General features: G+C 39.9%; 1 protein-coding gene across 3 annotated transcripts in view; it reads left to right on the top strand.

Moving 5' to 3' along the window:
- Nucleotides 1–27,436, top strand: part of sorl1 (sortilin-related receptor, L(DLR class) A repeats containing) — a 129,625-nt gene that overhangs the window by 49,298 nt on the left and 52,891 nt on the right. For all 3 annotated transcript variants that reach the window (XM_030744182.1, XM_030744184.1, XM_030744183.1), the window contains exons 7-10: nt 12,023–12,124; nt 12,927–13,096; nt 16,007–16,199; nt 25,256–25,373. In XM_030744182.1, the coding sequence (XP_030600042.1) occupies nt 12,023–12,124; nt 12,927–13,096; nt 16,007–16,199; nt 25,256–25,373 (583 nt within the window). The remainder of the gene's footprint in view (nt 1–12,022; nt 12,125–12,926; nt 13,097–16,006; nt 16,200–25,255; nt 25,374–27,436) is intronic.

The raw sequence follows: 27,436 nt of genomic DNA, 5'->3' as shown, positions 1-27,436 counted from the left end.
GTGTTTTTAGATATTTATAAAAAAAAAAAAAGAGCAACAGAGGGATGAGTGTGTCTGTCAGTAAGTGATCTGCTTTGGACTCGAACAGTGCTGTGAAAAAGTAATTGCCTTGTGACCCCAATGATTGGTAGTGTTGCCTGTGTCAGCAAGACCTACTAAGTGATTTCTTGATTGAGCAGGTCTGGCAGTAATCAGGCCTGGGTATGGCTAATGAACTGGAACTCAACTTTCCAAAAACATGTGGTTAATCACAGTAAACTGATTTAACAAGGGAGGCAATTGCTTTTTCACATAGTGCCAGGTAGGTTTGAATAGCTTTGCTTTAATAAATGAAAGCATCATTTAAAAAATGCATTTTGTATTTACTTGGGTTATCTTTGTCTAAAACAAAAAAACTGTTTGATGGTCTAAAACATTAAAAAAAAGTATATTGACAAAAAAGTCAATAGAGAATAATCTGTGAATCATAGAGCACTTCTGCACTTGAGTCTCAAAATAAAAATAGTGGGCTGGAAATGACAGTAATTGCCCACCCCTTTAACTACAACAACGTATGAGTCAGCACTATATATGTATGTGCTCTGTATATGTACATTATCAGATCTGCTGACTGGATGTGACAGAGGAAGTACATTGTCTCTAGGGAAATTCTTGTTGCTGAAGTTAAAACCCACAATAACATACTATTACACAATACACATATATTCCGGTACTGCTTTGGAAACAGTTTTAGGTTTAGTTTGTGATTGTCCAGATAATTCTTCCTCAGTCTGCTTATCAGGTTCAGTATTTTCTGCACCAGAACTGTTCGATTTTCATTTGCAGAAAGAATCAAATTCGGTGTGAAACATCTTTGCAAGTAACAAACAAATCCAAAAGACAAACTCAGTAATACAGATAGCGTGGAAATTGGTGTGTTGTTAACAAGTGACTCAAGCATTATATAATGGCCACACAGTAGGCTAACAAGTGACATTAAAACAATATGCCTCCTCGTCTGCCAGAAGAGGTGATCCACAAATGTTTTAGATTGGAGAACAAAGTTTTCTCAAATTAGTCTGTGGCCTAACACTGATCCATGTGGGATTTGCTGGCATGGAAAAGATTAGAAAGCCTTTGAGAACAATAGGTGAAAATAGGTGAAAATAGTGTTGCTGTTAGGTGGACTGCTTGCTGTAGTTCGATGTTCTATAATTACTAGAGCTCTTCATCAGTCAAGTGGGACCACTTACATGACTAACATGACTGATAACCTTCCTGATAATCTCAGGAATAGTTCAAAGTTGACCTAACAGTTCAAAGGCATAATGTTGGTCAGTGTAACCACTGATATGTCACTTTGACTGTGTGATATTACATGGTCAGATTGAGTGAACACTGTATTGAACTGGATCTTTATGATATAAACAAACCAGAACATAGGGAAAAAAGAGTAGTCAGAGCTCTTGACTTTGTACATATGTTTTACCTCAGATAACAGAAAGTTAACATAACAGGCCTCACTTAATTTTTATGTATCGAGCTTTAGATTAGGATCCAGTTTCACACCTAAAATAGTGATAATGGATTTCTCATCAGACATTAGATAGCAGGCTGTACACTATGTTGTTGTGATTGACCCATCTATAACCTCTGTCCTCTCAGAGCTCTGTATCTGACATCTGACCTCCAGAGCTGATGAGACCTGCCAGATAGACTAGCTCTGGACTGAGTAAAGCTACTGGCCCTGGAGATAATATAGAGATGGCTGTGGATGGAGGAGAGTGGACGAGATACAGACTAACCCGTCACAAAGCATCAGCTCTATTAACCACCTACTGCTAGCATAGCTTCCTTGCTCATGAGCTATAAAAAGGGCCATCCTTTTGGTCTAGTCTGTTACTTTCTCTCATCTCCTGTCTTTGGCTGGCAGTAATAGGATTAAATTAATGGAATATCGCAAGTGCTTTTGGCAGTACCAAGCTGCTTTAGCTAATTGAAGAGGCAGAAATGGAGAGTTTTATTTAACAATAGGGATCCTGAGCAAGAGAGTGCTAATCAGGCCTTAGAGTCCTCAACCTTTGGTCCCATCCAGCAGACCCGTGGAAGATAACTGGTTTAGCAGATGTAATGAGGATGCTGATAAGGTCCACAGTTATCTGGTCTCCATAGTGCTCCTCATTTAGTTCACAGATTCTCTTCAAAGATAGTCTGGGACAGAGAGAGAAAAAAAAACAGCAAGAGGACCCCGGTGGAAGAATGAATCCTCCCTTTACAGCTGAGCATATTTTCTTTTGGCTTTTGGAGCTTTTGCGGTTCCTCAGAACAATTTAGTCTCGTAAATATCTAGGACTTCTGAAATCTTCTGCTCGTATTCAGCCTTGTTGTCCCTACAGGAAGTTCTTAGAAGAGATAAGAGGCTTTTCAGAGTTGTTTTCCATATTGACAGTTTTGCTGCTTAAAAGAGATCAGCCGCCTAACAGTATCCTTCAACTCCATATTTTCTGTCAATAAATTAATACATTAATCAAAAACATTTTTAACATCAAGAATTTAGCCTTAAATCCTACATAAAGGCTTAAAAGCAGAGACATTTACCCACAGTGTTAAACAGACAAGGTAGATATAAAAGGAACACAAAGTGTTGCACTCAAGGCATGAGCACGCTTTCTTAAATTTATTACCATTTACTGGACCTCAAGAGGGACAAAACACCAACACATATACTCCTGCTCAGAGCTCACTCATCTTTTTTTTGTTGTTTTTATTTTGTGCTTGCAGATGTTTTCCAGCATTTGCACTGAACAGGACAGAAACACTTAAAACCACCGACAGACACGAGAGGGAATTTGCAAATATAAAAGAAAAAACATGTTGGCTTTACACTATAGAATCTGAATTACAGCAGTGCCTGAGGTGGTCGATCGTGAATATGTTAACAGATGATCCCTGAGATATAGCTGGGGCAGAGCAGAATGATGTCCTTAATGACAGGCACGTAAGGTTTTGGTAGGATTCATGTGCAACATTTGGGTGAAACAAACAGAGGGTTCTTTGCCTCAGAGGATTTGCTTGTGACATTTCCAGTTTGTTTCACTGCCATTGCAGGTATCTTTCATTATAATAAAATTTCAGCCTTAAAAAAAGGCACCAGTGAACATGTGCTCTACCTCTGAGCCAGTCATTAACAAATGTCACCTTGTGGCTGTTTACTGTATGGTAGAAGAGCTTTCACAAAAGAAGTACAAGAAGATGTTAAGGTTACACTTGAGTGTTATTTGTAGAGAGGTTTGTGTAAATCCTGTGAAAGAAACTGTGGGATTTAGCAGAAATACCAAACACTGTAGCTTGGCTGAGAACTCAGACGTATGTTTGCAGCATATGGCGCCTTTCACTGACTTGACTAGAAGGTAGTTTTTGAATATGGGGAGATTCTATCGATATTGCTTTGACATGCAAAGTCAGGCTTGCATGATGGACAGAGATATCCAAAGACATCAGTAGATTACTTTGCATTAACTTTGCTAGCTTATCTATTTAGAAAAAGATTCTCTGTGGAGAATGTCCTTGAAAAATGAATCCCTTCTTGCATTACTTTATTTAACTTATCTTAAGATTATGTAAGACATAGTCTTATTTAAATGCAACAAGACACCACAAAATTTCAATATTTCAAGTCATCATAAGATAAATAAATGGAAAAAAAATTGTAGCCTCAACAATACCCTTCATGAATATTCATGTGAACATAACCTCAAGTTAATTAGCTTTTAAGGATCACTTACAATTTAGTTTGAGGTTTCAGGATTGGGTACCATTTAGCTTGCAGTAAATCTATTATAATGGCCATTCTTTAACTATTAAAAGTTTATAAAGAACATAAAAACCATAATGTTTAAAAAGAATGTAAAAACCATATCTTGGCTGTAACATTTAATTTAGTGAACCTTAGAGCATATTGAGTATTTAAAATAATATATATCGTAATTAAAATTGCTAGCAGTTTGAATGCTGTAGTTGCAATTGTGTTAGAATTCCCATTTATCAACAAGACTGTTGTTTGTGGTCTGGTCTTTGTTTTATTGGTAGAATGAATGTTTTTTTGAAATAATTGAATATTGTCAAAAAATATGTTAGTAGAACTAGCTTGCAGATCAGATGACCTTTCCCTCACGGGCCTGACCAGTTTGTTTTGCTCTCTCTTGGACAATGACATGTGGAGGAAGTGTAGAGGACCCAGAATTGAGCCCCGTGGAACATCTGCAACCAACCTCTGTGATTAAAACATGCCATTGCACATATAATAGAATAGAATAGAATAGAATGCCTTTATTGTCATTATACAGGATGTACAATGAGATTGGAGGGCCACTCCTGTTCAGTGCCATGTAACAGAAAATCAAACTCTCTAAAATAAAAATATTATAAAAATATTATAATCTAGTATGATCAATATAATCAAGAGATATACAGAAATAAACAATGTGTAAAATATACAAAAAAATAGAATGTATAAAAATATATACATACATTGGTGCATCTGTACATTGTAAGAAAAGTAAATATGTGTATACATATAATAATGAAGATGATGAATATTGCACTTGGTGAATGAATATTGCACTAGTGAATGAATACTGGATATTACACAATATAGGAATGTCAGATATTGTTCAGTATGAATAATATAATATTGCACAATTACAGTGGGTGAGTGTGTGAGGTCAGGGTGGTGATTGCTCTGGCGAAGAAACTGTTCTTGAGTCTATATGGCGCAAGGATGGAATTCCTCTGAATAATTTAGCTTTTTTTTGATAGAATTTTAGTCTAAATTTTTCCTATATGTCACAGTTGATTCTTTCTGTACAATTACTTGTAGACAGTGTTCCATTTCAAACCATTTTCCTTGTGTCTGCCACTCGGTTTGAGTTGATCTCAGGTCCAAGAAGCTCTTATTTCAGGCAGGGCGATTCCTCAAGTAACTCGAGTAAAAAATGCTCAACACAAATGTGTTGCTTCGATGCTTTGTTTAAACTCTGCAGTACTCAGATGTCACCATGTACGAACTACATTCTCTGTTGGGTCTTTACCTACGAAATAACTTATGTAAGTGGCCGACGCCGGCTGCCAGAATTTGATTGTGGTTTGCAGGAGTGCGCAGCTCCTTAAAGCTGCAGTGCCTAGCTTAAAGCGCATACTTCCTCAGCTGCTCATTCTGGGATTACACTGACATAACTGTCTACAATTTTATGCTCTTTTTTTGTTTTATAAGGCAAAGGTATGTATGTATGTATGTATGTATGTATGTATGGAATGTTAATGTGTCTTGAAAAAGTCAAAAGTTTGTTTGTAGTTTATAGTCATGAATGATTGTAGACAGCACAATATAATTTATGATGTCTATAGGTTTAATATATTTACTGTCTTTGTTTACCTTGGTTAAAAGACTGTAGCTGTCGTGGGTAAATACATAAAGACCTATTGCACCACTATCCTTATGCCTTTGTATTGCTGTTGAGAACAAAAAGTGATAGCAGTGCATAAGCCTCACGTGAGACAGGTTATGCTTCAAACACTCCCTTATAACAGCTGAAATTACTTTAAAGGGACGTTACAACAGAAAATATGTCTTTTTCCAGCTGCCAAAAATTATAACCATTGTAACCAAAGAGTTTTTTTCTTTGGTCTTCTACCAATAATTATCTACCAATGCTTTAGATTTGTTCTGGTTTCACAAGTTTTGAAATTGTCTCTGAAGTAGTTTGAACTTCATCTATCTTCAGAAATTACAACTGATAACATGCCACTTGTTGGGTCATAATTTTAGGGGTCCCAGAGTTTCCTTTTGGCCTAAATGGAGTGGATTCAATCCTGTATAAAACTCAATTAAAACCAATGTTTCCCCCCCAAAAAACTCACTGGGATGAGCAGGATCCAATGCAGGCCATTTGTTAGAAATACAGGTTACAACAAAAAACAGACACCAAAAACCTCAGAGCATATGCCATGGCACATATAGGTTAAACAAAGAATCACACACACACACAGACAAAGACCAGGACACAGACACAGACAGTAACAGAAGTAAGACAAGGATACATACACACAAAGAAGAAGAAAAAAGAAGGAAGTTAAGAAAAAGAAAGAGAAACAAAGAGACAGGGACAGATGCAGAGACAGGAAGTGAAGAGAAAGACAAAGAGCAGGCACCTCATTATATAAACTGTGGGTGCTAACTCTGCCCACTTGCCTTTCACCCCTCTCAATTTGCATAAAGTGCCGTCCTCTGAAACCTGATAATAGACCAATAACTTCTGGGTGAATTGCCAACTACTTTCTCACGTGTGGTAAAGTTACACATGTCACCGGAGTACCCTATGCTTTATGGCAATTATGACAGGCATAGTAAATAATGGATCCTTCTCCAATTAAAAAGCCTTTGCTACAGCACCACTTTTAGACAGAATCCACTTAATTAGAATTTATCCCCATAATAATTCACATTATCCAAACACAGGTTGATCTGCCGAGTCATGCTTCAGGGGGCACACACAGTCATAAAGTAAAATAAAGCATAATGAGGTGATACAATGTCATGTGAACCAAAATGTGTGCATAGGTGAGATTGGGGCCTCAGCCATAACATGAGAGTATATAACAGGCCTCAATCTTAAACTACTAACCTAAAGCATACAGTGTTCATTAATCCAGTGTATGTGATCACTGTAGTTATTAATAAATTAAACTAGAACTGATTACTGTAAATAACATAGCAATAAAAAACCACACTTATTGTCATAATCTAGTGTGTGTAGTGCAGTGATGTTTTTTAAGCTCCTATTGCTGCATGCAGGAGGCAGAGGTGCCAACATAAAGCAAGACTTCATTCAACAGTCCGAAGTAATACAAATCTCCAAAAGTTGTAAATCACAACCAGATGAATACAAATCCAAACAATCATTAGACACATGGAAATTAGGGGAGTTTAAACATATATTGGACTACAAACAAAACAATGAGTGGACTTTAAAAAAAAAAACAACAACAACAACAGAGGAGCAATAACATAATGTAAACTGGTGGTGAGTAGCTCAGCTTAAAAAAATCAGAGACAGGGAGAAAAACTGTGTAAACATGTGAAAAATGTCCTGCCCATAAAGCACATTTGAATTAAAAAAATAAATGGTAAATGGACTAGCTCTTATATAGCGCTTTTCTACTCAGTCAGAGCACTCAAAGCGCTTATACAACATGTTTACATTTACCCATGCACTCACATTCATACAAGCACTTCCATGTTTCTACTAAGCTAAGTGCTTTTAATTAACTAACATTCACACTCCGACAGGGCGGTCAGAGAGCAACTTGGGGTAAAGTATCTTGCCCAAGGATACATTGGCATGTAGCCTGGAATCGAACCACTGACCTTCCGATCAGTAGGTGACCTGCTCTACCTCCTGAGCTACAGCCACCCTAAAATAAACACAAAGCAAATCAGAAAAAAAAAGAAAACTCCAGTAGACCTAAACAGACCAGAAACACAGGGCACTGAGGATACAATATCCAAAACACAGGTTACCTAACCATCATACGGGAATAATCATACAAGCAAACATTAAACAAACCTTAACTGAAAAACTAGGAACAATAATGAAACCATCTAGAATCAAAAACATACATACACACATAAATAAGGATACAAGGATCCAAAGCAAAAATCTATTAAAAACCGGGATTCTTGGCACAACTCCTGTGGTCCCACCATGGGCAGGTGTCACAGCCAATCTGAAGACAAACAAGGATATACAAATACACTCCTGATCAAAATCTTAAGACCAGTTAAAAAATTGCAAGAATTTGCATTTTGCACTATTGGAACTTAAGAAGTAGAGCTTCACAATGCTAAAAGAAGAAATTGGCGCAAGAGACAAAAACTTTTGAGCAGGGAATTTTTTGAAAACTGCATTTACACTCAAACATGAATTTTTCAGCTGATCAAAAGTTTAAGACCATAGCTCAAAAAACCCCGAAAATCCCCTCAAAACAGAAATCAAAGTGTGGAATAATCAATAGAATACTTCATTACTAAAATAATCAATAGTTGCAGCCCTAATTGTAGGGATCTGAGAGAATGTGAACACACTGTGGAATGCAAAGTTCACTTACCGTTGCTGTTGGAATGGAATACGTCGTGACAGTGGAAAAATATATAATTGCCATGCCAATTACATGTGAAAATACATTCTTCAGTCTAATTTTCCCTTATGACTCACAAAGTAAACAGACATTAAAACTGTGATTAACACATGGAGTATGAAGAGGGAGAACTAAACCTACAGTTGAAACAAAAATGTAAGTTTTGATGGACTGGAATAATTTATTATTACCGTGGTAGTTGGACACATTCAGAGAATTAATCCGATCTTCAACATTTGTTCCGCAAGACTTTTCACCCAGGTTGTTCGCGCCACACCTGTCATGACCCTGCGCCACACAGTTTGAGAAACACTGGTCTAGGCAAAGCATTAAAGTCATGAACTTATTTCGTACAGAATTTAGGGTGTTTTTTTTTGTCTGTCCATATTATTCCTTTCTCGTATAGCCTTGATTACGGCTACTTCCAAATGACCAGTTACACAAATTAGGTGATAACATTGTATAGCAACTTCTGTCCACTTTTAGGGCAGCCAGTAGCTACTTTCCTTACTAAGGAGTAGGCAACACTGATCAGAAGGTTGGTGGTTCGATCCCTGGCTGCTCCAGTCTGTGTGTCAAATTATCTTTGGGCAAGATATTCAACCCCACGTTGCTCTCCAGTGCATTCATCAAAGTGCCAACGTGTGTGAAGCACATAGAAAAAAGTGCTTGTATGAATGCATGTGTAACTGGGTGAATGAGACATGTTGTATAAAACATGAAAGTAGAACAGAATGGAACCTTAAGCACAGAGGCCTGGTTTAGTAACAGAAAGGAAAACATCTCTGACTGTAGATTAGAGCAAACAGGAGATAAATCTGTGTACTACCACAGAAAAATAAATGCACCATTATTCATTACTTGGAATAAAGTATGGGTGGGTAGAGGGGGCAATTTATTTAGTACTGCAGTTCCATTAAACTGGGAAACTCACAACAGACAGAGTAATTGAAGAATAGTAAAATACAAAATATTGTGGATGAGTTTGGGCAACAAGTTGTCGAGCCATCAAGAAATGTATAATGTCATTTTTCTATTGTCAGTTTTTTTCAATTGCCAATTATGAATTGAACATCTGCACTTTTTTTTTCATTGGACCAGATTTAATGCACAGAGTTGAAGCTTTGTGTCAGTGCTGTGCTCCACATGAACAGTGCAGGCTGCTGCCTTTCAAACTCTACAAACATGTCTAGAAAAAAAACAAAACAAAAAAAAAACCAGTCCCAACATTTCTGTTGGCTGGTACCGCATGTAAAACACTGGGACACACTGAAAGGTAATTAACACACACAATGCACCTGCACAAGCATAAATGTTGGCAACATCGGCCACTTACGTAGGTTACATCGTAGCTCTACAAAGACCCAGCGCTGAAGTCTGATTCAGGCCTAAGCAGGAGGAGGTGGCTTGGAGAGAGGGAGGTCTGGGCTTCATTGTGCAGGCTGTGGCCTCAGATAAGTGCAAGAAGATGGATGGATGTTTGTATTGCATTGTTTCATTATCATTTTAGATTTTAACTTTTATTGACATACGTGTCATGAATTGTAAAACAACAAGCATCGTTCATAATGAGGTGGCTGTGGCTAAGGAGGTAGAGCAGGTCATCTACTAATCAGAGTGTTGGTGATGTGATTCCTAGCTGCTCCAGTCTGCAATGCCAAAGTATCCTTGAGCAAGATACTGAACCCCAAGTTGCTCTCCAATGCAACGTCAGCGTATGAATGTGTGTGAATGTTAGATAGAAAGCACTTTGAAGTAGAAAACAGTCCTTGTATGAATGTGTGAGTGAATGGGTGAATGCAAGCATGTTGTATAAGCGTTTTGAGTGCTCAGCTAGAGTAGAAAAGCGCTATATAAGAATTAGACCATTTACCATTTACCACAATGCGGCACACTGAACGTTATTTTCTCCTATTTTAATGATGCATAAACAGCGTTTGCAGTAATTTGTTTTCATATATTTAACATCAATTAAAGTTTTTTTTCCCCTTCTGTTGTCTGTTTGGAGTATAACGTGCAGTGGTCATAATGCATGATGCACAGTGCCGCACAGTTAAGCAGCATTTAAAGTTTGATTCATTGTTGAAGAATGGCATTAATGGTTTCAGCTGCCTTTGTTTAGACAGTTTTTGATATTGTCCATTAAACAGTGCTAAAATTTTACTTGATATCTGAGTGTTTCACCAGTTGTTCACCCAATCAGTGTTTGACCTACACGTAGCATCGGTGCAGTCAGGCTTCGCACTGTTAGCTTTTTCAAGGACTGCATGTAACAGCGTCTTTGTAGCTTCAGTATTTGTTGAATTTCTACAGTTCCAGAGGTACACACATGGGCACCAACACAGGAACATAAATCCTACATGGTTTGTCAGTGTCAGATGTAGATACTTGCATCAGGACCAGTGTATCTGATCTGAGCTGCATCTTCAAGCAGTCTTCAAGCTTTCCAGGAGGAAACCCAGTTTTGGATGTTGTTCCACTCTGGATGCAGACAGCCACTGGTAGTGCTGGTAGCCTTTCTCCTCTGCTTGTGAAATGTAAACATCAACAGAAGATCTGAGTACTTTTATTGGAATAGAATATGTTTATATTTTCTGACAATGTCTTTAAACTCGCATCACTGTGGTAGTAAATTGCCCCTGATGCAATCACCAGTGTGAGTGTGTGTGAGATGGTTCTAATGTGCTTAAATACATAGAATAAAGTATTGTGGGTTTGAATGGCTAAATGTGGCTTATAGTAAAAAAAGTATTACAAATGCATAAAGTACTAAGCCCATACTGGAGTGCTAATATTGTACAATGTAGTAATTTAGGAGTGCTAAAGTGCACATCACTAACACAGATGATGAAAAAATATTATTTTGAAAAACTATGAAATACATGTTTAGCTAATAGTTGTGTGTGTGAGATGTGATATATGCAGTTTGTCAGTTTATGTATAATTTCCTTTTTATTGTCTCTGGAGGGAGAAAATAACTTGATTATACCTCATCTCTTCTTTATTTGAAGCAAAACAAGTAATGAAAAAGATTTTTTGTGTGTTTCTTTAAAAAAAAGACAATAACATTCTAGCCATAAAAATAAGAATCAGGACAATAAAACTTCTATCCAGTGTGTGTCCGCTGTGTATACGCAACCATGCTGCCATCACTCTGCATTTGTAAGGTGCAGAGTTCAGTTTCAAATAAAGTCTAAGTCACAAATCTGGAGGACATCCTCATCTCAGTTTCTCCTCCATTTCTACTCACTCACACACACACACACACACACACGCACACGCGTGCAGTCTGCATGCTTATAATTTATAATAGATCAGAGCCCTCTAGCAGCCAGCCTCCTAATGTATTGGTAATGACAATGAAGATGTGCCCTTGGATTTCTTCCTCTTTCCCTTTCGCACAGATTTTTGATCCCCATTGAGAGTCTGTTTTTTTTTATGCTTTCCTCACTCAGCGGCTAAACTCTGTACCACAGGGATATTAAGATAGCAAAACATTATCAGGCCAGTCCACCTAACTCAAGTCTCTTCTCCTAATTTTCTGCCTTACTGTTGAGGTCATTTTCCAGCTGTAGTCCATTACAAAATAAGTAGTCAGGACTTCCACAGGCTCTCAAGAGCCTCTTCAGTTCATCTCAGTCTTCCAAAAACCATCCAGATGTTTTCCATTTGTCCTGTTGGGATTTCATCATTAGGTTCTGTGCTAGCTCTGAATGTTGTCTTTGGTGATAGAACCTGTATCCCACCTGTGAGCTGCATCTGCTGAGAAACTAAATCTGAACCGTCTGTCTCAGTCTTTGGACAAGTTGAATGATTTGTGCTGTCTCTTTGTCTTCTGCCTCTCCAGAAACTGTTGGGCAGCCATGAACCTTCATCTGTTCAGCTCTGGGTCTCTTACAACCGCCAGCCAATGAAAGCAGCCCAGTTCATGACCCGGCATCCAATCACAGTGAGTGTTTTATTTACTTATTCATTTTTAATGTATACAGCAGAAATACAGGCGTTTTACTTAACAGATTTGCATGTGCAAACAGCAACCTAAGTCATTGAACTGGACCTTTGAAACTGTATTTGTAGTATTGATGCCTTTTGAATCTGATAAGTAATATGGCTTACTGTTTGGTTCAGATGGCCCAAGACATCTTCAGTTTTTTACTCTGAAATTTAACATTTTATAGATACAGCTTGTTAGCCAAGTTTTTAACAACCATAAAGACATCCTTTATTTAATTATAGAATGTTTTGTCATCTGATTTTTGGTTAAATAATTGTAGATATTGCAAAGTATTGCAATAATACAGCTAAAAGGCACAGATAATCATTCTTTGAACTGAAGAAGTATTCAGTGCCATTCAGTGTAGTATTCATAACTTAAAAACTGTATGATTATGAACAAGATTTGCCAAGAAAGCAGCTTCAGATCTCTGTCTATGATGCCTATGTTTACACAGGATATGCTCCAGGTTGCAGCTACATGCATATGAAGCCTTTGCACACAGTGATGCTGATTCAGATTAATGTATATCTGATCCAAGAGAGAGTGACAGATTACTGAAATGCACAAAACCTATGAAGCACTTCTAAAACAGACTCAGCAATGAGAAAATCATGAACATAAAGGGCCTTAAGTCTTCTAAGTGTATGATGTGCACTATAAAACTATATGTTCTAACATCAATGTGTCTAGTGTAATCGTACGGTAAGTCAGTGAACTATAGATGACCTCCTGTCTCTCCCCTTTCTCTCTACAGGAGTATTACATAGCAGATGCATCTGAGGACCAAGTGTTTGTGTGTGTGAACCACTTGAACAATGTCACACACCTCTACATCTCAGACACACAGGGCCTCTCCTTCTCTCTGTCACTGGAGAATGTGCTGTATTACAGTCCTGAAGGCTCTGGCAGCAACACACTCATCAGGTATCACATTAACACACACACACACACACACACACACACACACACACACACACACACACACACACACACACACACACACACACACACACACACATCAACCAAACCTGTTTGGATACAAAAGGGAGACTCTCTCAAACATAAAACATAAAATATATAATCCACTTTGAATGAAAGTCTTTGCCTAGGGCACTAAATCAGCCACAGCTGTATCAGAGTGGATTTAGAACATATTGAGATTTGTTCTGTTCTTTTACTCTTTGCTGTGTTTATTTTTTTTAAGTAAAAACAAACTTTTAGAAATGTTTACAAACTGTCCATGGACACATCCATGGATGTAACATCACACAATACACACTGTGTGTCAGGATATAACCTAAGCATCAAGTCCAAAAAACTCTCAGTAGACCTCCTCAAGGCAGTGATTAAAAAAAAACTATTTCCAAGTATCAGGTACTGAGTGTTCTGCGTGTTCTGGCTGTCACGTGAGTTAGAAGCACTTTGGTCAGGCGGTGACTGAACTCTTCATCAAAACTTAAGACTTTTGCAAAGATGGGATGATCATCTCTGCAGCTGCAGTGCAGCTAACAGAGATGGTCCCAGGTACACCAACTGTACCTCGCAGTGTTTCAGGAGGGTCTTACAAGCAGCTCTCTGTTGTATTACAAGTATGTGCTATGTCTGTTTTTGATGGATGCCGCATGAAGCTGCATAGAATAGATGAGCTGATCGGGAAGGCTGACACAAGAACAACAAACCAGAGCAAACCAGTCAGTTTTCAAAAATTCCCTTTCACATACAAAGTGGCATGTGCTGTGCTGACTGCTAGGTTGAGCTTATGGCCCAAAATTTGCATTGTGCTGGCAGCTGTGCTTTATCTGTACAGATAATTTTTTTGGTGCCAACTTCCTGTCATTCTTTTTCTATTGGTCGTGTGAATGTATGGCACAGCGCCCAAGCAGAACTGAGCACCCGCAAGTGCTCCCTGGACTGAGCACTTGTGCTGCCCAACGCAGCAGTAAACGTTTGTGTGCGGCACAAACCACAGAAAATCATGGGTTTGAGAGCACATGAAGGATGAACTGAGCAAAACACAAAGACAGTCTGGACAGCATGAGGTGATGTTCCAGGAAGGAAGATAAACTAGCCAAAGCCAGGTATCTTATCCAGACTTACCCAAGAAGGTCAAGAAGACTTAAAAACTGGGTCCCTGTGAACATCACACTCACACACAGTCACATCGACAGACTCGGTCAGACTGCACTGCTCAGTGTTTGCTGGGAAATGTTTACTGCATCAGGACCATCAGGGTTTGTTTTACATGAGGTGGTCGCTGTGAAGTCTGTCTGAAGTCATCATGGTCTGAATGCTTTTGGAACAAGTGAAGAGCTCAGGATTTTAGGTCTCACAGCTGAATGTGCCCAGAATAATTCCATTCAGTCTGTCTCCTTATCAGATGCCTGAACTGTCTCAGCTGGCCCCTTTCTTTAAATGCTTTAGCTAATTTGTTCTTTTTTTCCCTTTAGATAAGTAAATGAGCTGATCACATGATGAACTAAATTGTACTAGCAGATAAAAATTAATGCAGTCTGTACCTGCAGGACAAATTGAGCACTATCTGCAGCCTTGCCAGTAATTGAGTTGTTCTCATAGAAACCACGAGAACTGACAGGAAGGCCTCTACTTCCCTTTACAAATGCTTGGTAACAGTATAGGTTTTGCAAACACTTACGAGTAGTGCATCCTTATCTAATAAGAATGGTGTATTCAGCTGTCACCTCTGTGACCTCTGAGCTCTGTATTCACTGTTTGCCTTCTACATAATCATGACTAAGATCTCATGTTAGTTTTACAGCACCAGTCCCAGTGTTGGCTCAGGTACCTGCCAGACTTGTTTGCTTCTCTTTTTCCAACAGTGTCTGCTGGTAACACTTCTCTGTGTCTGCTGTTTCTCACGAAGCATTTTGAAACAAAGCATCAGGCTTGGGGTTGTGTGTTGAAAGTCAAGTTTCCTGTTTACGTCTTTAAATTTCAACATGCTGATGCATTCTGTTTTCCTGTCTTTTTGACTGAAATCATCTGTTATATGTCGAGAGGGTGATCTAGAGATTAGGTGTTAGGAGGTTAAAGGTTTTGGGTGGATGGTGTGGAAAAGCAAATCAGAGTGCAAGCAAACTGAACTGACACAGCACTGAAAATAAATGGTGAAAATACAAACATATTAATAACACTGGTCAGCAAATAAATACAGAAGAATTTCTGGGTATTTCTCTTTTACTTGGCTAGACATGTAACAGTTAACTGTGGTTAACCAATAACACGGTATAGAAGTGAACTGTGACCAGATCACATGGTTATTGTACCGTAAAGGCTGTGGATTTGGCCAGTGTTAGCCCGGGGTGCTGAAATTTTCTTTGAGTTTGATCTAATGTTGTTTGGTTACATACTCGCATATGATGTGAGAATGTAACCAAACTGTTTATCAGAGGGAAAGTATGATTAGGACACCTGAGCCCATCATTAGCTGGTGTAATGTCAGGTTATAACCAGCTGTTGTTGATCAGCCGGCTCTTGCCAGCTGTCTGTAAACGGGAGGGTCGCAGGTCTGATCTGCTGAAAATCAGTAACTGCGACAATATTGGGAAGGGATAATAGGGTGATATGTAGATGCTGATTAATTTTGTTCTCATTAATCTTATCAGAAGATGATTATTTAAGTCAGCTATATTTTCTGAGGAATGTTAGGTTTCGTTGTGTTTTAGCAGTGAAACAATAAGAGACCTCTCAGGTGATATGTAGCAGACACTGATCAATTGATCATCAGTTATTATATACGACAGTATGAACCAAACTGTGGAATTTTGTACCGTTACACTCCTAGACCCAGCCATGATGTTTCCATCTGTCGTGCAGGTACTTTGCCAATGAGCCGTTTGCAGACTTGCACCGTGTGGAGGGGCTGAGAGGCGTCTACATCGCCACTCTCATCAATGGTTCTGTGAGCGAGGACAACATGCGATCTGTCATCACGTTTGACAAGGGAGGGACATGGGAGTTGCTTCAGCCACCTGCCACCGACAGCCTGGGAGGAACCATAGACTGTCAGGTACACCGAGCAGCTAATTTATTTCTGTCAGTTGTTTCTTTTGCACTGTAGCACAGAAGATATGGTTCCATTACTTCATTTAGAGCAGAGGTCCCCAACCCCCGGGCCACATACCGGTCTGTGGGTCATTTGGTACCGGGCCGCACTGAAAGAATAAATAACTTAGATTATTTCCATTTTATTTATTAACCATGGCGACCAGAGAGCAGCGAGGGTGTTACTCGTGTTATGATTGCGCGATGTTAGGAGGATGCTGCTGATAAAGTTGCATACGAATACACAGTGTATTCACACTTATTATTATATTTAGAAAATATCACAGGTTTTTTGCCATTCGTATCTTTTATTGTGTTGTATTTATCCACCATACCATAAAGGCAGGTCTGTGAAAATATTGTCTGACATTAAACCGACCTGTGGCGCAAAAAAGGTTGGGGACCACTGATCTAGAGTACATGTTGGTCATTAAATCATCCATTTAGCTGATAGAAACAGTCAACAACAGTTTTAGAAACAGAATAATCATATAAATCGTTTCCATTTCTTTTAAATTGTAAGACTTTGTTTTTGCAGGGTTCTAGCCAGAAAAAAATTCACAGGCCGGGGTGATCGTATGACCAGGGGGATGGGGGTGTTAATGCTAATGACCGTGTCGCTAATTAACTGTTACGATTGTGATCTGTTCTGGTCGCTAACCGCTGAAACTCTCAGCCCAGTGCAACGGCACCTCAGCAAGGTGCAGCGCCGGGTGATCAACCGCTGGCTAGAACCCTGATTTTTGTCTCTGAATTTTATTAAGTTGATGGAAGTTTTCCTGTCCCTGCTACGTGAGGTTTTCTGCCCATCTTATCAGCCGCACTTATTACCAGTATGTTGTACAATAGTGGTTATTAGATTAAAAAATAACAAGAAGATCCAGATCCTTAATTTTTTTCTGGCCCTGTTTGAGTTTTAATTTTTTCTTTTAGAGTCTTTAATTGTAATAGCTACAAAGAGCCTATGATATATCTTGTAAAGCTAAAAAGTGGGTGGCAGTGAGTGGCGCAGTACCCAGGTGCTCACCTTGCAACCGGAGGGTTGCTGGTTCGAGTCCCCGTCTGAGCGCATGCTGTCATTGTGTCCCTGGGCAAGACATTTTAACCCACACTGCCTAAGTGTGAATGTGGTTGTGTGTCTGGTGGTGGTCAGAGGGGCCATAGGTGCAAATTGGCAGCCACGCCTCTGTCAGACTGCCCCAGGGCAGCTGTGGCTACATCAGTAGCTTACCACCACCAGGTATGATTGAGGTGTGAATGAATAGTGCATGAAATTGTAAAGCGTCTTTGAGTGTCTAGAAAAGCGCTATATAAGACTGATGCATTATTATTATTATTAAAATGATTGTTGCCTCCACCATATTCAAATAACTCTTCTAGCTGTTAGGGAAATAAAGGCGCTAACTGTTTGAGCTTTGCTTATAATAGTTTCTGGTTTGGATCCAAATATAACATATCTAGGACTGGAACAGATTGTTTCAAGTTTCTTTGTGGCAGCATCAAATATACAAAACCAGACTGGGACTAGTTTAGGGCAGAACCAAAACATACAGATACAACCACTTAAAACGTCTGGCGGATCCTTGGTGGGTCTGTGGCCGATTCATGGCCAATCCTTGGCTGAAATGAGATCTCCCACTTGGGCCGTGGGCAATGTGGCCACGAGTGGTAATGCCCCTGAGCAGTATTTAGGAAAACTGGTGGTAAATTTGCTCAGGGGTCCTATAACAGAATTATAATGTTGAACCATTCTGTAAAACACTGATGGAGATATTTGCTTGCAACCAGTAAAGTAGAGGATGTGCACTCTACTTATGTGCACGACTAGTTGACTAGACAACTAATCATCACTATTGTCACTAGTCGGTACCAGACATACTAGTCCAGGGGTGCCCACACTTTTTCAGCTCGCGAGCTACAAGCAAAGCTAGCATGGTTAAATGCGCGTGTGTAGGGTGGTAATGAAACGGATGGATGACAGTTCATCAATCATCTTCTACTTCTTTTAATGCCGTGCAATCTACATTTTCCCCCCAACTCCACTGGGGGTTCCGTGCGATCTACCTGCACGCCTCTTGCGATCGACCAGTAGATCGCGATTGATGTATTGGGCACGGCTGTACTAGTCGGTCAGCCTAATTAAGATTTTATGCCGATATCTGCCACCAGATAGAGCTGGAGCTCTATCTGGTGGCAGATATCTGGTGGATTAACTCTGCTAATCTTGGTCTGATATTTTTATTAGGTCTAATATCGTTAGTTACAAAAATTAAATTCAAAATTTAAACATGAATTGATTATTGCTGGTTTATATGATATGACAGAGCAGCTAGATTGCGCAACAATGCTGTATGTCTGTGTGTACTCTGCTCTAAATAAATATGGCAGAAATATGTTGAGCTCTGTTCTAAACATTTAGGGTGAAGACTCAATGAAAAGCTACTTTAGGGAGGGACTCAAAGATTTGGCTCTCAACTACGGGAATAAATCTGTGCTGCTGACGCTCCAGCTTTCCAAATAAATGAACAGTCACAGTGGCATCGGTCATCGCCATGCTACTTACTTTAAGCATTACTCGATGCACTGAGGTGTCTGTCTCTAGTAGTCACTTAGTTTATCTCCTCTGTGATTCATTTGAATACTCTGCTGCACTGTGAAAGCGACCAAATGCAACAACAGACACATGTTCCCTAAATGCGTCCAGCCAAATACTGCAGTATTTATTTATTTATTTGTTTATTTATGTGTGCAAAAACTGAGTATTATAACAGGTAGGTGAGAATTAACGTGACATTAGAAGATAAGATAAGATAGTGTTTATTTGTCACATGCACAGTTATACACAGTACAATGCACAGTGAAATGTATTTTGTACCTGCAACCATATATACACACACATATAAATGAGAAGAATAAAAATAAAAAAAAGTAATTCACACTATACACTATACTCTATATACTATACACTATACACACTTTTATAAATTATAATATTTACATTGTGCAATAATGGTCCAGTTAGGGCTCAGAGTTGAGCAGGCGGATGGCTTGTGGGTAAAAACTCTTCTTCAACCTTTCAGTCTTAGCCCTCAGGCAGCGGTAACGCCGGCCTGATGGGAGCAGGGAGAAGAGAGAGTGTCCGGGGTGGCTGGGCTGTTTTAGGATCTTCATGGCCCTCAGCCTGCACTGCTTGGTGTAAATGTCCTGCAGGTTGGGGAGGGTGGTTCTGATGGTCCGTTCAGCTGAACGAACCACCCTTTTTAGGGCCATGAAGTCCTGCTTGGTGCAGTTTCCCATCCAGGTGGTGATGCTCCCACGCATGATGCTCTCGATGGTGCAGGTGTAAAAATTCCTGAGCACCTTGAGTGGGAGCTTGAAGTCTCTCAGCCACCTGAGGAGGTAGAGACGCTGTCTGGCCTTCTTCACAGTGATGTTTATGTGATGAGTCCAGGACAGGTCCTGTGAGATGGTCACTCCCAGGTATTTGAAAGTGTCCACTCTTTCCACCTCAGCACCACTGATGACAAGTGGATGGTAGTCCCTCTGCTGCTTCCTGCTGAAGTCCACGATCAGTTCCTTCGTTTCGCTGACGTTGAGCAGGAGGTGGTTCTCCTGGCACCAGTTCTCCAGGCGGGAGACCTCTCTCCTGTAGGCTGTCTCCTCATTGTGAGAGATTAGTCCCACAACAGCAGTGTCGTCAGCAAACTTGATGATGACGTTGGACTCTGACGTGGCCTCGCAGTCATGGGTGTACAGTGAGTACAGCAGAGGGCTGAGCACACAGCCTTGGGGGGATCCAGTGTTGAGGGTGAGGGAGGATGAGGTGAGGTGACCCACTTGTACCACCTGTGGTCTGCTGGTCAGGAAGCTGTGAACCCACCTGCACAGGGATGGGCCCAGGCCCAGGTCCAGCAGCTTAGAGACCAGCCTGGAGGGAACTATGGTGTTGAATGCTGAGCTGTAATCTACAAACATTAGTGTTCAGTCTGCTTTTTTCGCATGTCATGACAATGGCTTAAGATGCAGGAAACTCCTGATACCAATCCTGGCTTTCTTAAGACTGGCGATAAATAAATAAGCATATTAAAATATAATACAAAGGGTTACATAGATGTCCTAGCACCAGTTTTACAAATAATTTGCCTGCCACAAACCACTTTGTGTTATTTTTTTAAATATAAATTGCACACTCTAAAAGCGACACTCCAAAAAAGAAAAAGTTTCCACACCCTTGGATAAAATAAATTAATAATGCACATCTCTGGTAAAGTGCTACAGTAATTTTAAGGGCAAAATCTACCTTTGCAGACAAGGTAGGGGAGCGCACTCTGTCAGATGGGCTTGGTCAGTGGTTGGAGTGGAGCTGGACTCTCTGACTACAGTGGCAGAGAGAAGGACATTGGACAAACTACTGTCTATCATGGACAATGACAGTCACCCATTACACACCAGTATAATGAAACACAGGAGCAGAACTGCTTAACTGACAGATTCAAGAAATCATTTGTTCCAAGAGCCGTCAGACTTTTTAATGCTACACTTGGGGGATGTTAACATACAGTCATCATTACATATGTTGATATTTGGCACTCTATCACTTTACTACTGTATATTACTGCACTGCATTGTTTGCACATCTGCCACTGCACTAATGACTATCCATCTGTATATGCACTACTGGACTCATTCATATCCCCGTGTTCTGGGTTTTGTTTTGTTTTCATTGTTTCATTGTTTTCAGAGCACGAAGCACCTGTACAGTTTAGTATAGTTTGCATAATAGTATAGTTTGTATAGTTAGTATAGTTTGTTAGTCTGTATTGTTAGTATAATTTGTATAATGTATACCTCCATTGTTTGGATTCTAAAATATCTTCTAAAGTATCCATCCATTCAATTTAATTCAATTTTATCTATATAGTGCCAAATCACAACAGTCTCCTCAAGGCGCTTTGTATTGTAAGGTAAAGACCCTACAATAATTACACAGAAAACCCAACAGTCAAAATGACCCCCTGTGAGCAAGCATTTGGTGACACTGGGAAGAAAAAACTTCCTTTTAGTAGGAAGAAACCTCCACCAGAACCAGGCTCAGGGAGGGGCAGTCATCTGCTGTGACCGGTTGGGGCTGAGGGGAGAGACAGGACAAAAGACACGCTGTGGAAGAGAGCCAGAGATTAATAATAACTAATGATTAAATGCAGAGTGGAGTATAAACAGAGTTAAAAAGAGGTGAATAAGAAGAAACAGTGCATTATGGGAACTGCCCAGCAGCCTAGGCCTATAGCAGCATAACTAAGGGTTGGTTCAAGGTCACCTGATCCAGACATAACTATAAGCTTTATTATAAAGGAAAGTTTCCAATCTGGATTTGGGAGCTGGTTCCACAGAAAAGGGGCCTGAAAGCTGAAGGCTCTGCCTCCCATTCTAGTCTTTTTTTTTTTGCCACAGTGGCTTTTGTTAGCAGTGGAGAGAGACAGGAAATGGGGGAAAGATACAGGGAAGACACACGGGCAAATTGGCGATAGGCCAGGATGCGAACCTGCGCCACCCACGGCATATGTACGTGGTCGCCGGCTTCACCACTAAGCCACCCAGGTGCCCTTCCATTCTACTCTTAAGTATCCTAGGAACCACAAGTAAGCCAGCAGTCTGACAGCGAAGTGCTCTGTTGGGGTGATACGGGACTATGAGGTCTTTGAGATAAGATGGTTTCTGTTTTTTTTACCTTGTATGTGAAAAGGAGGATTTTAAATTCAATTCTACATTTAACAGGGAGCCAGTGAAGAGAAGCCAATATGGGAGAAATCTGCTCTCTCTTTCTAGTCCCTGTCAGTACTCTAGCTGCAGCATTTTGGATCAGCTGAAGGCTTTTCAGGGAGCTTTCAGGACAGCCTGATAATAATGAATTGCAATAATCCAGCCTAGAAGTAATAAATGCATGAATTAGCTTTTCAGCATCACTCTGAGAAAGGATGTTTCTAATTTTAGAAATATTGCTCAAATGCAAAAAAGCGGTCCTACATATTTGTTTAATATGTGCATTGAAGGACATATCCTGGTCAAAAATGACTCCAAGATTTATCACAGTGTTACTGGAGGCCAAAGTAATGCCATCCAGAGTAAGTATCTGGTTTGACACCATGTTCCTAAGATTTGTGGGGCCGAGCACAAGAACTTTAAGAACCCCCCCCCCCCCCCCCCCCCCCCCCCCCCCCCAACCACCACCACCACCACCACACAAACACACAGAAGGTCAGATATCACTCTGCCCTTCTGCCACTGTATTACGATGTTAAAATTAGAGATTTTTCTTTTCTCATTGTAGTGCTTGTTGAGCTGTCACGCATCATTTGCATCACAGTGACAGATCCTGCAGACAAGAAGCACCCCGCCACCCCCATTTCTGCATGTCTGTAGTGAATACATTATTAAAATCTGTTTTTTAAAAGTATGCAACCCAGAGTATATTAATTTGTGTTAAGACATCTGTAAATGTTGTTACACCATGTTGAATTTAAGTGCAACTTCAAAATATGCAGACATCATTTCCACGTGATGGAATGATCTGATAAGTTTGAATATGCCTGTTTAGTTTATTTGGGTCAGCTCCATCAGAAAACTGTTTCCAGGCTGCATTCATGAAAACTCCAACACTCAGACCATTCTTGGTAAGTAGAGCATGGACTCTACTTAGGAGAAATTGTTTGTTTCAACAGCAAAAAATAAACCAACAAAAATTAAATATCATGTTGGAAAACCTTAAATTTACAGAATTGAGGAAGTCTTCACGAATAATCTCCAGGCTTCAAAGTTCTTTTTTGGATGTTTCTGCATTTTGTTCCATTCACTGTCAGGATGATCCCACACTGCTTCTGTAATGTTAAAGTCTGGGCTCTGGGAGGCCAGTCCATAACTGATCATGTTCCATGGTGTTTTTCTACCCAGGTATGCTTTTACTACATTGGCAGCCTGTATGGGACTTTTCTTTGCTGATAAATGAATTTTGAAAAGTTCTCCAGTACCACTGGCTGAAATGCAGCCCCAAACCATGACCGAACCTCCGCTACGTTTTACAGACAGCTGTAGACGCTCACTGTTGCAAAATGTAAATGTAAATGCAAAATGTCTGAATGGTCAAACTGACGGTAAAGGTTTTTTTTTACATTTTCAAAGCATAACTTTGATTACTTTTTTATATTTCAGCAGGAGAAAATATTTATGCATCAAACCTTTCAAAACAATATGAAACTATACAAGTAAAAGGTTTTGTGAAGAAAGCGCCATCTCTTGGTGACACTGCAATTGACTCAAAAGGGTGTGTTTATAGCACAAAGTAGTCCCCAGTCTCCCCAGGAGATGGAGGGGGGACTCCTAGCGGCTTACAACTGGTTGTCAGCCGGCTGGGAGCAGTCATTTTAAGTGGCTGGATCTGTACAGTATGTATATGGTATGAAGATTGGCCTTTGTATTGGGGACACTTGTCTGCCAGTTCTGTGCTGGTTATATGAGCTCTTCATACTTTCTGAAGTGTAGTCGGTGACTAACACATCAAGATGAGAAGTACATGCATAAACAATATACTGAAGTTACATTATCACAGATTTAACACTTCTGTGAAACTGGGTTTAAAAAACATGCGCTGCCACTGACTGCAGCAATAAATTTTATGTTTAAAAAAAAAAGAAAAAGGAAAGACTGTTCTCTTTCACTCATTGACTATTGAGTTACTGCTTAGTAAGTGGTTCTTCATTGGTGGCTAGCTGCACTTAAACTGATGTGCTCAAAGTCTTTCTTTTCCCAAGCACACCCACCCAGTTTAGTTTGGCACTTAACCACATACACTCTGTCCCATATTCTTGGGGTGGATTTTTGGCATAGCGTGTTTTGAGGTTTGAAAGCCATAGAGACACTGAGTTTTGAGAAAATGCATTTCAGCTGTTCTGATACTCTTGACACATAAGAGACCACCAAAGATTTGTGTTTAGGCGATTGTTCTCCTTCTCACCTGGTTTGCTAGAGCATTCTGGAGCATGGAGTGGCTGTAACTCAGGAGGTAGAGCAGGTCATTTGCTAATCAGAAGGTTGGTAGTTCAATCCCTGGCTGCTCCAGTCTGCATGCCAAAGTATCCTTGGACAAGATACTGAAGCCCAAGTTGCTCATTGGAGTACATTCGGGGTATATATATATATATATATACCGAGTGTTCTGAACATGGTGTTTGGAGCTGCCTACCAACAAGCTTTCTGCTTAATACTTGATGTTCAGCATTGGTGAACTGCGGCTGTGATAGGTTCCAGTAGTGGGATTTGTCTCGGCATGACAGCAAAGTTAAATCGTTACACAAGTATGTCTTTGTCTGTTTGAGTGAGTTGTCTGTCAGACAAATTCTTCAAACACTTGTCCACATCCTTGGTGAGTGTCTGGCATCTGTCTCTCTGCTGGCTATTGAGGACACTCTCCATAGTATGCTGATGTTTTTTGGCCCAAAGCGAGTAGATCAGACTTTTTCTGCTGCCTGGTCTTATACTTTTTGTACTGCATTAGACAAGCCTTCTCTGTCAATTCAATCACCTTTTGAAGAATTTTCAATCCAAGTCTTTCTCAAATCTACTTCTCTTTTGATTTTAGCACATCAATGGTAAAATTAGTTTGTCTCAGTTAGTCATTTAGCAGCTGATTCTGTGCCTTCTGGAGGATTTTAGTAGCTCAGAGGCCATTAATAGATGATCTCATTTGTAGACTAAGGAGTAATCCTGCTCTGTCTGCATCTGAGGCTAAATTTCAGGTGATTCCTGTAGTCTGCCATTTTAATTGCTCTTTTTTCTTGCATGTTTATAGGCACACTAGTGTTAGCTAACTTTAGCCACAAGCAGGGCTCAGGATAAGATTTGATCCCCAAAAATCAAATAATGATGTTGACTGCAGGAAAGTTAGGCTACAGTAGGTTAGACAGGAGTGCAGTGAAACAACCAACGAAGCATCATCTGACTTTTCTCTCCTCTGCTTTACCCTCTTAGCTCAGTAAAGGTTGCTCTCTCCACCTGGCTCAGCGCTGGAGCCAGCTGTTCAACATCCAGCTGAGGAGGATACCTATTTTATCCAAGGATTCTGCACCTGGACTTATTATGGCCACAGGTGGGAAAATGCACAAAGGAAACACAGATTAAGAGTTTTTTCTTTCATTGTCTGAAACATTACAAAAAAAATGTCATGGTTCCTCAATATGAATAGATTCCATTCCCCCAACTCATTTGACCATTTTTGTCTTTTTTTTGTCTTTTTAATCACGATAGTCACCTCAAAGCACACTATATTGTATGGTAAAGACCATACAATAATTACAGAGAAAACCCAACAATCAAAACGACCCACTATGAGCAAGCACTTGGCAACGGTGGGAAGGATGAACTCCCATTTAACAGGAAGAAACCTCCGATAGAACCAGGCTCAGGGAGGGGCAGTCATCTGGTTAGGTGTGAGGGGAGAGAGGCAGGACAAAAGACGCACTGTGGAAGAGAGACAGAGATTAATAATAACTGATGATCAAATATGGAGTATTGTATAAACAGAGTGAAAAGATGTGAATGAAAAGAAATACTCAGTACATCATGGGAACCCCCCCAGCAGCCTAGGCCTATAGCAGCATAACTAAGAGCGGGTTCAAGGTCACCTGATCCAGCCCTAACTATGAGCTTGATCAAAAAGGAAAGTTTTAAGCCTAATCTTAAAGTAGAGAGGGTGTCTGGATCCAAATCCAAGCTGGGAGCTGGTTCCAAGGAAGAGGGGCCTGAAAGCTGAAGGCTCTGCCTCCCATTCTACTTTTAAGTATTCTAGGAACCACAATTAAGCCAGCAGTCTGAGAGCAAAGGGCTCTACTGGGGTGATATGGTACTATGAGGTCTTTAAGGTTAGATTTTATTCAAGACCTTGTATGTGAGAAGAAGAATTTTAAATTCAATTCTGGAATTAACAGGGAGTCAATGAAGAGAAGCCAATATGGGAGAAATCTGCTCTCTCTTTCTAGTCCCTGTCAGTACTCTAGCTGCAGCATTCTGGATCAGCTGAAGGCTTTTCAGGTGGCTTTTAGGACAGCCTGATAGTAAGGAAATACAATAAGAATAAGAATTATTATAAAATAAGAATTTTTGCCATTTTGTAGGAGGTTGAGCCGAGAAGTAATAAACGCATGAATTAACTTTTCAACATCACTCTGAGACAATGATCAGTAGTGTGAATAGAATTGGTCCTAGCACAGAACCCTGTGGAACTCCTTAATTAACCTTAGTGTGTGAAGAAGACATTTACATGAACAAATTGGAGTCTATTAGATAAATGTGATTCAAACCACTGCAGCGCAGTACTTTTAATACCTATAGTATGCTCTAATCTCTGTAATAAAATGTTATAGTCAACAGTATCGAAAGCTGCACTGAGGTCTAACAGGACAAGAACAGAGACGAGTCCACTGTCAGAGGCTGTAAGAAGATCATTCATAACCTTCAATAACGCTGTTTCTGTACTGTGATGAATTCTGAAACTCTTCAAATTAACTGTTCCTCTGCAGATGATCAGTTAGCTGTTTTACAACTACTCTTTCAAGAATTTTTGAGAGAAAAGGAAGGTTGGAGATTGGCCTATAATTAGCTAAGACAGCTGGGTCAAGTGATGGCTTTTTAAGTAATGGTTTAATTACTGTCACCTAAAAGCCTGTGGTAAATAGCCAACCAATAAAGACAGATTGATCATATTTAAGTTTGAAGCATTAATTAATGGTAGGACTTCTTTGAGTAGTCTTGTAGGAATGGGTCTAATAGACTAGTTCTTATATAGCACTTTTTTACTCAGTATGAGCACTCAAAGCGCTTACACAACATGTTTACATTTACCCATGCATACAAGCACTTCCATGATTAATTAAGCTAAGTGCTTTAATTATCTAACATTCACACGCATTCATACTCCGACAGTTGCGTCTGAGAGCAACTTGGGGTTAAGTATCTTGCCCAGGGATACATGTAGCCAGGAATCGAACCACTGACCTTCCGATCAGTAGGTGACCTGCTCTACCTACTGAGCTACAGCCACCCCATGTTGACATGCTGACAGTTTAGAGGAAGTAACTATTGAAGTTAACTCAGACAGATCAATCGGAGAGAAAAAGTCTAGTACTGAAAGCAGCTGCACATAAGGATATGTTC

Source organism: Archocentrus centrarchus, chromosome 13, assembly GCF_007364275.1.
Source record: "Archocentrus centrarchus isolate MPI-CPG fArcCen1 chromosome 13, fArcCen1, whole genome shotgun sequence".
In the NCBI taxonomy this organism is placed as follows: domain Eukaryota; kingdom Metazoa; phylum Chordata; class Actinopteri; order Cichliformes; family Cichlidae; genus Archocentrus; species Archocentrus centrarchus.
Note: the sequence above shows the minus strand (reverse complement) of the source record. Positions and strands in the feature narration are given on the sequence as shown.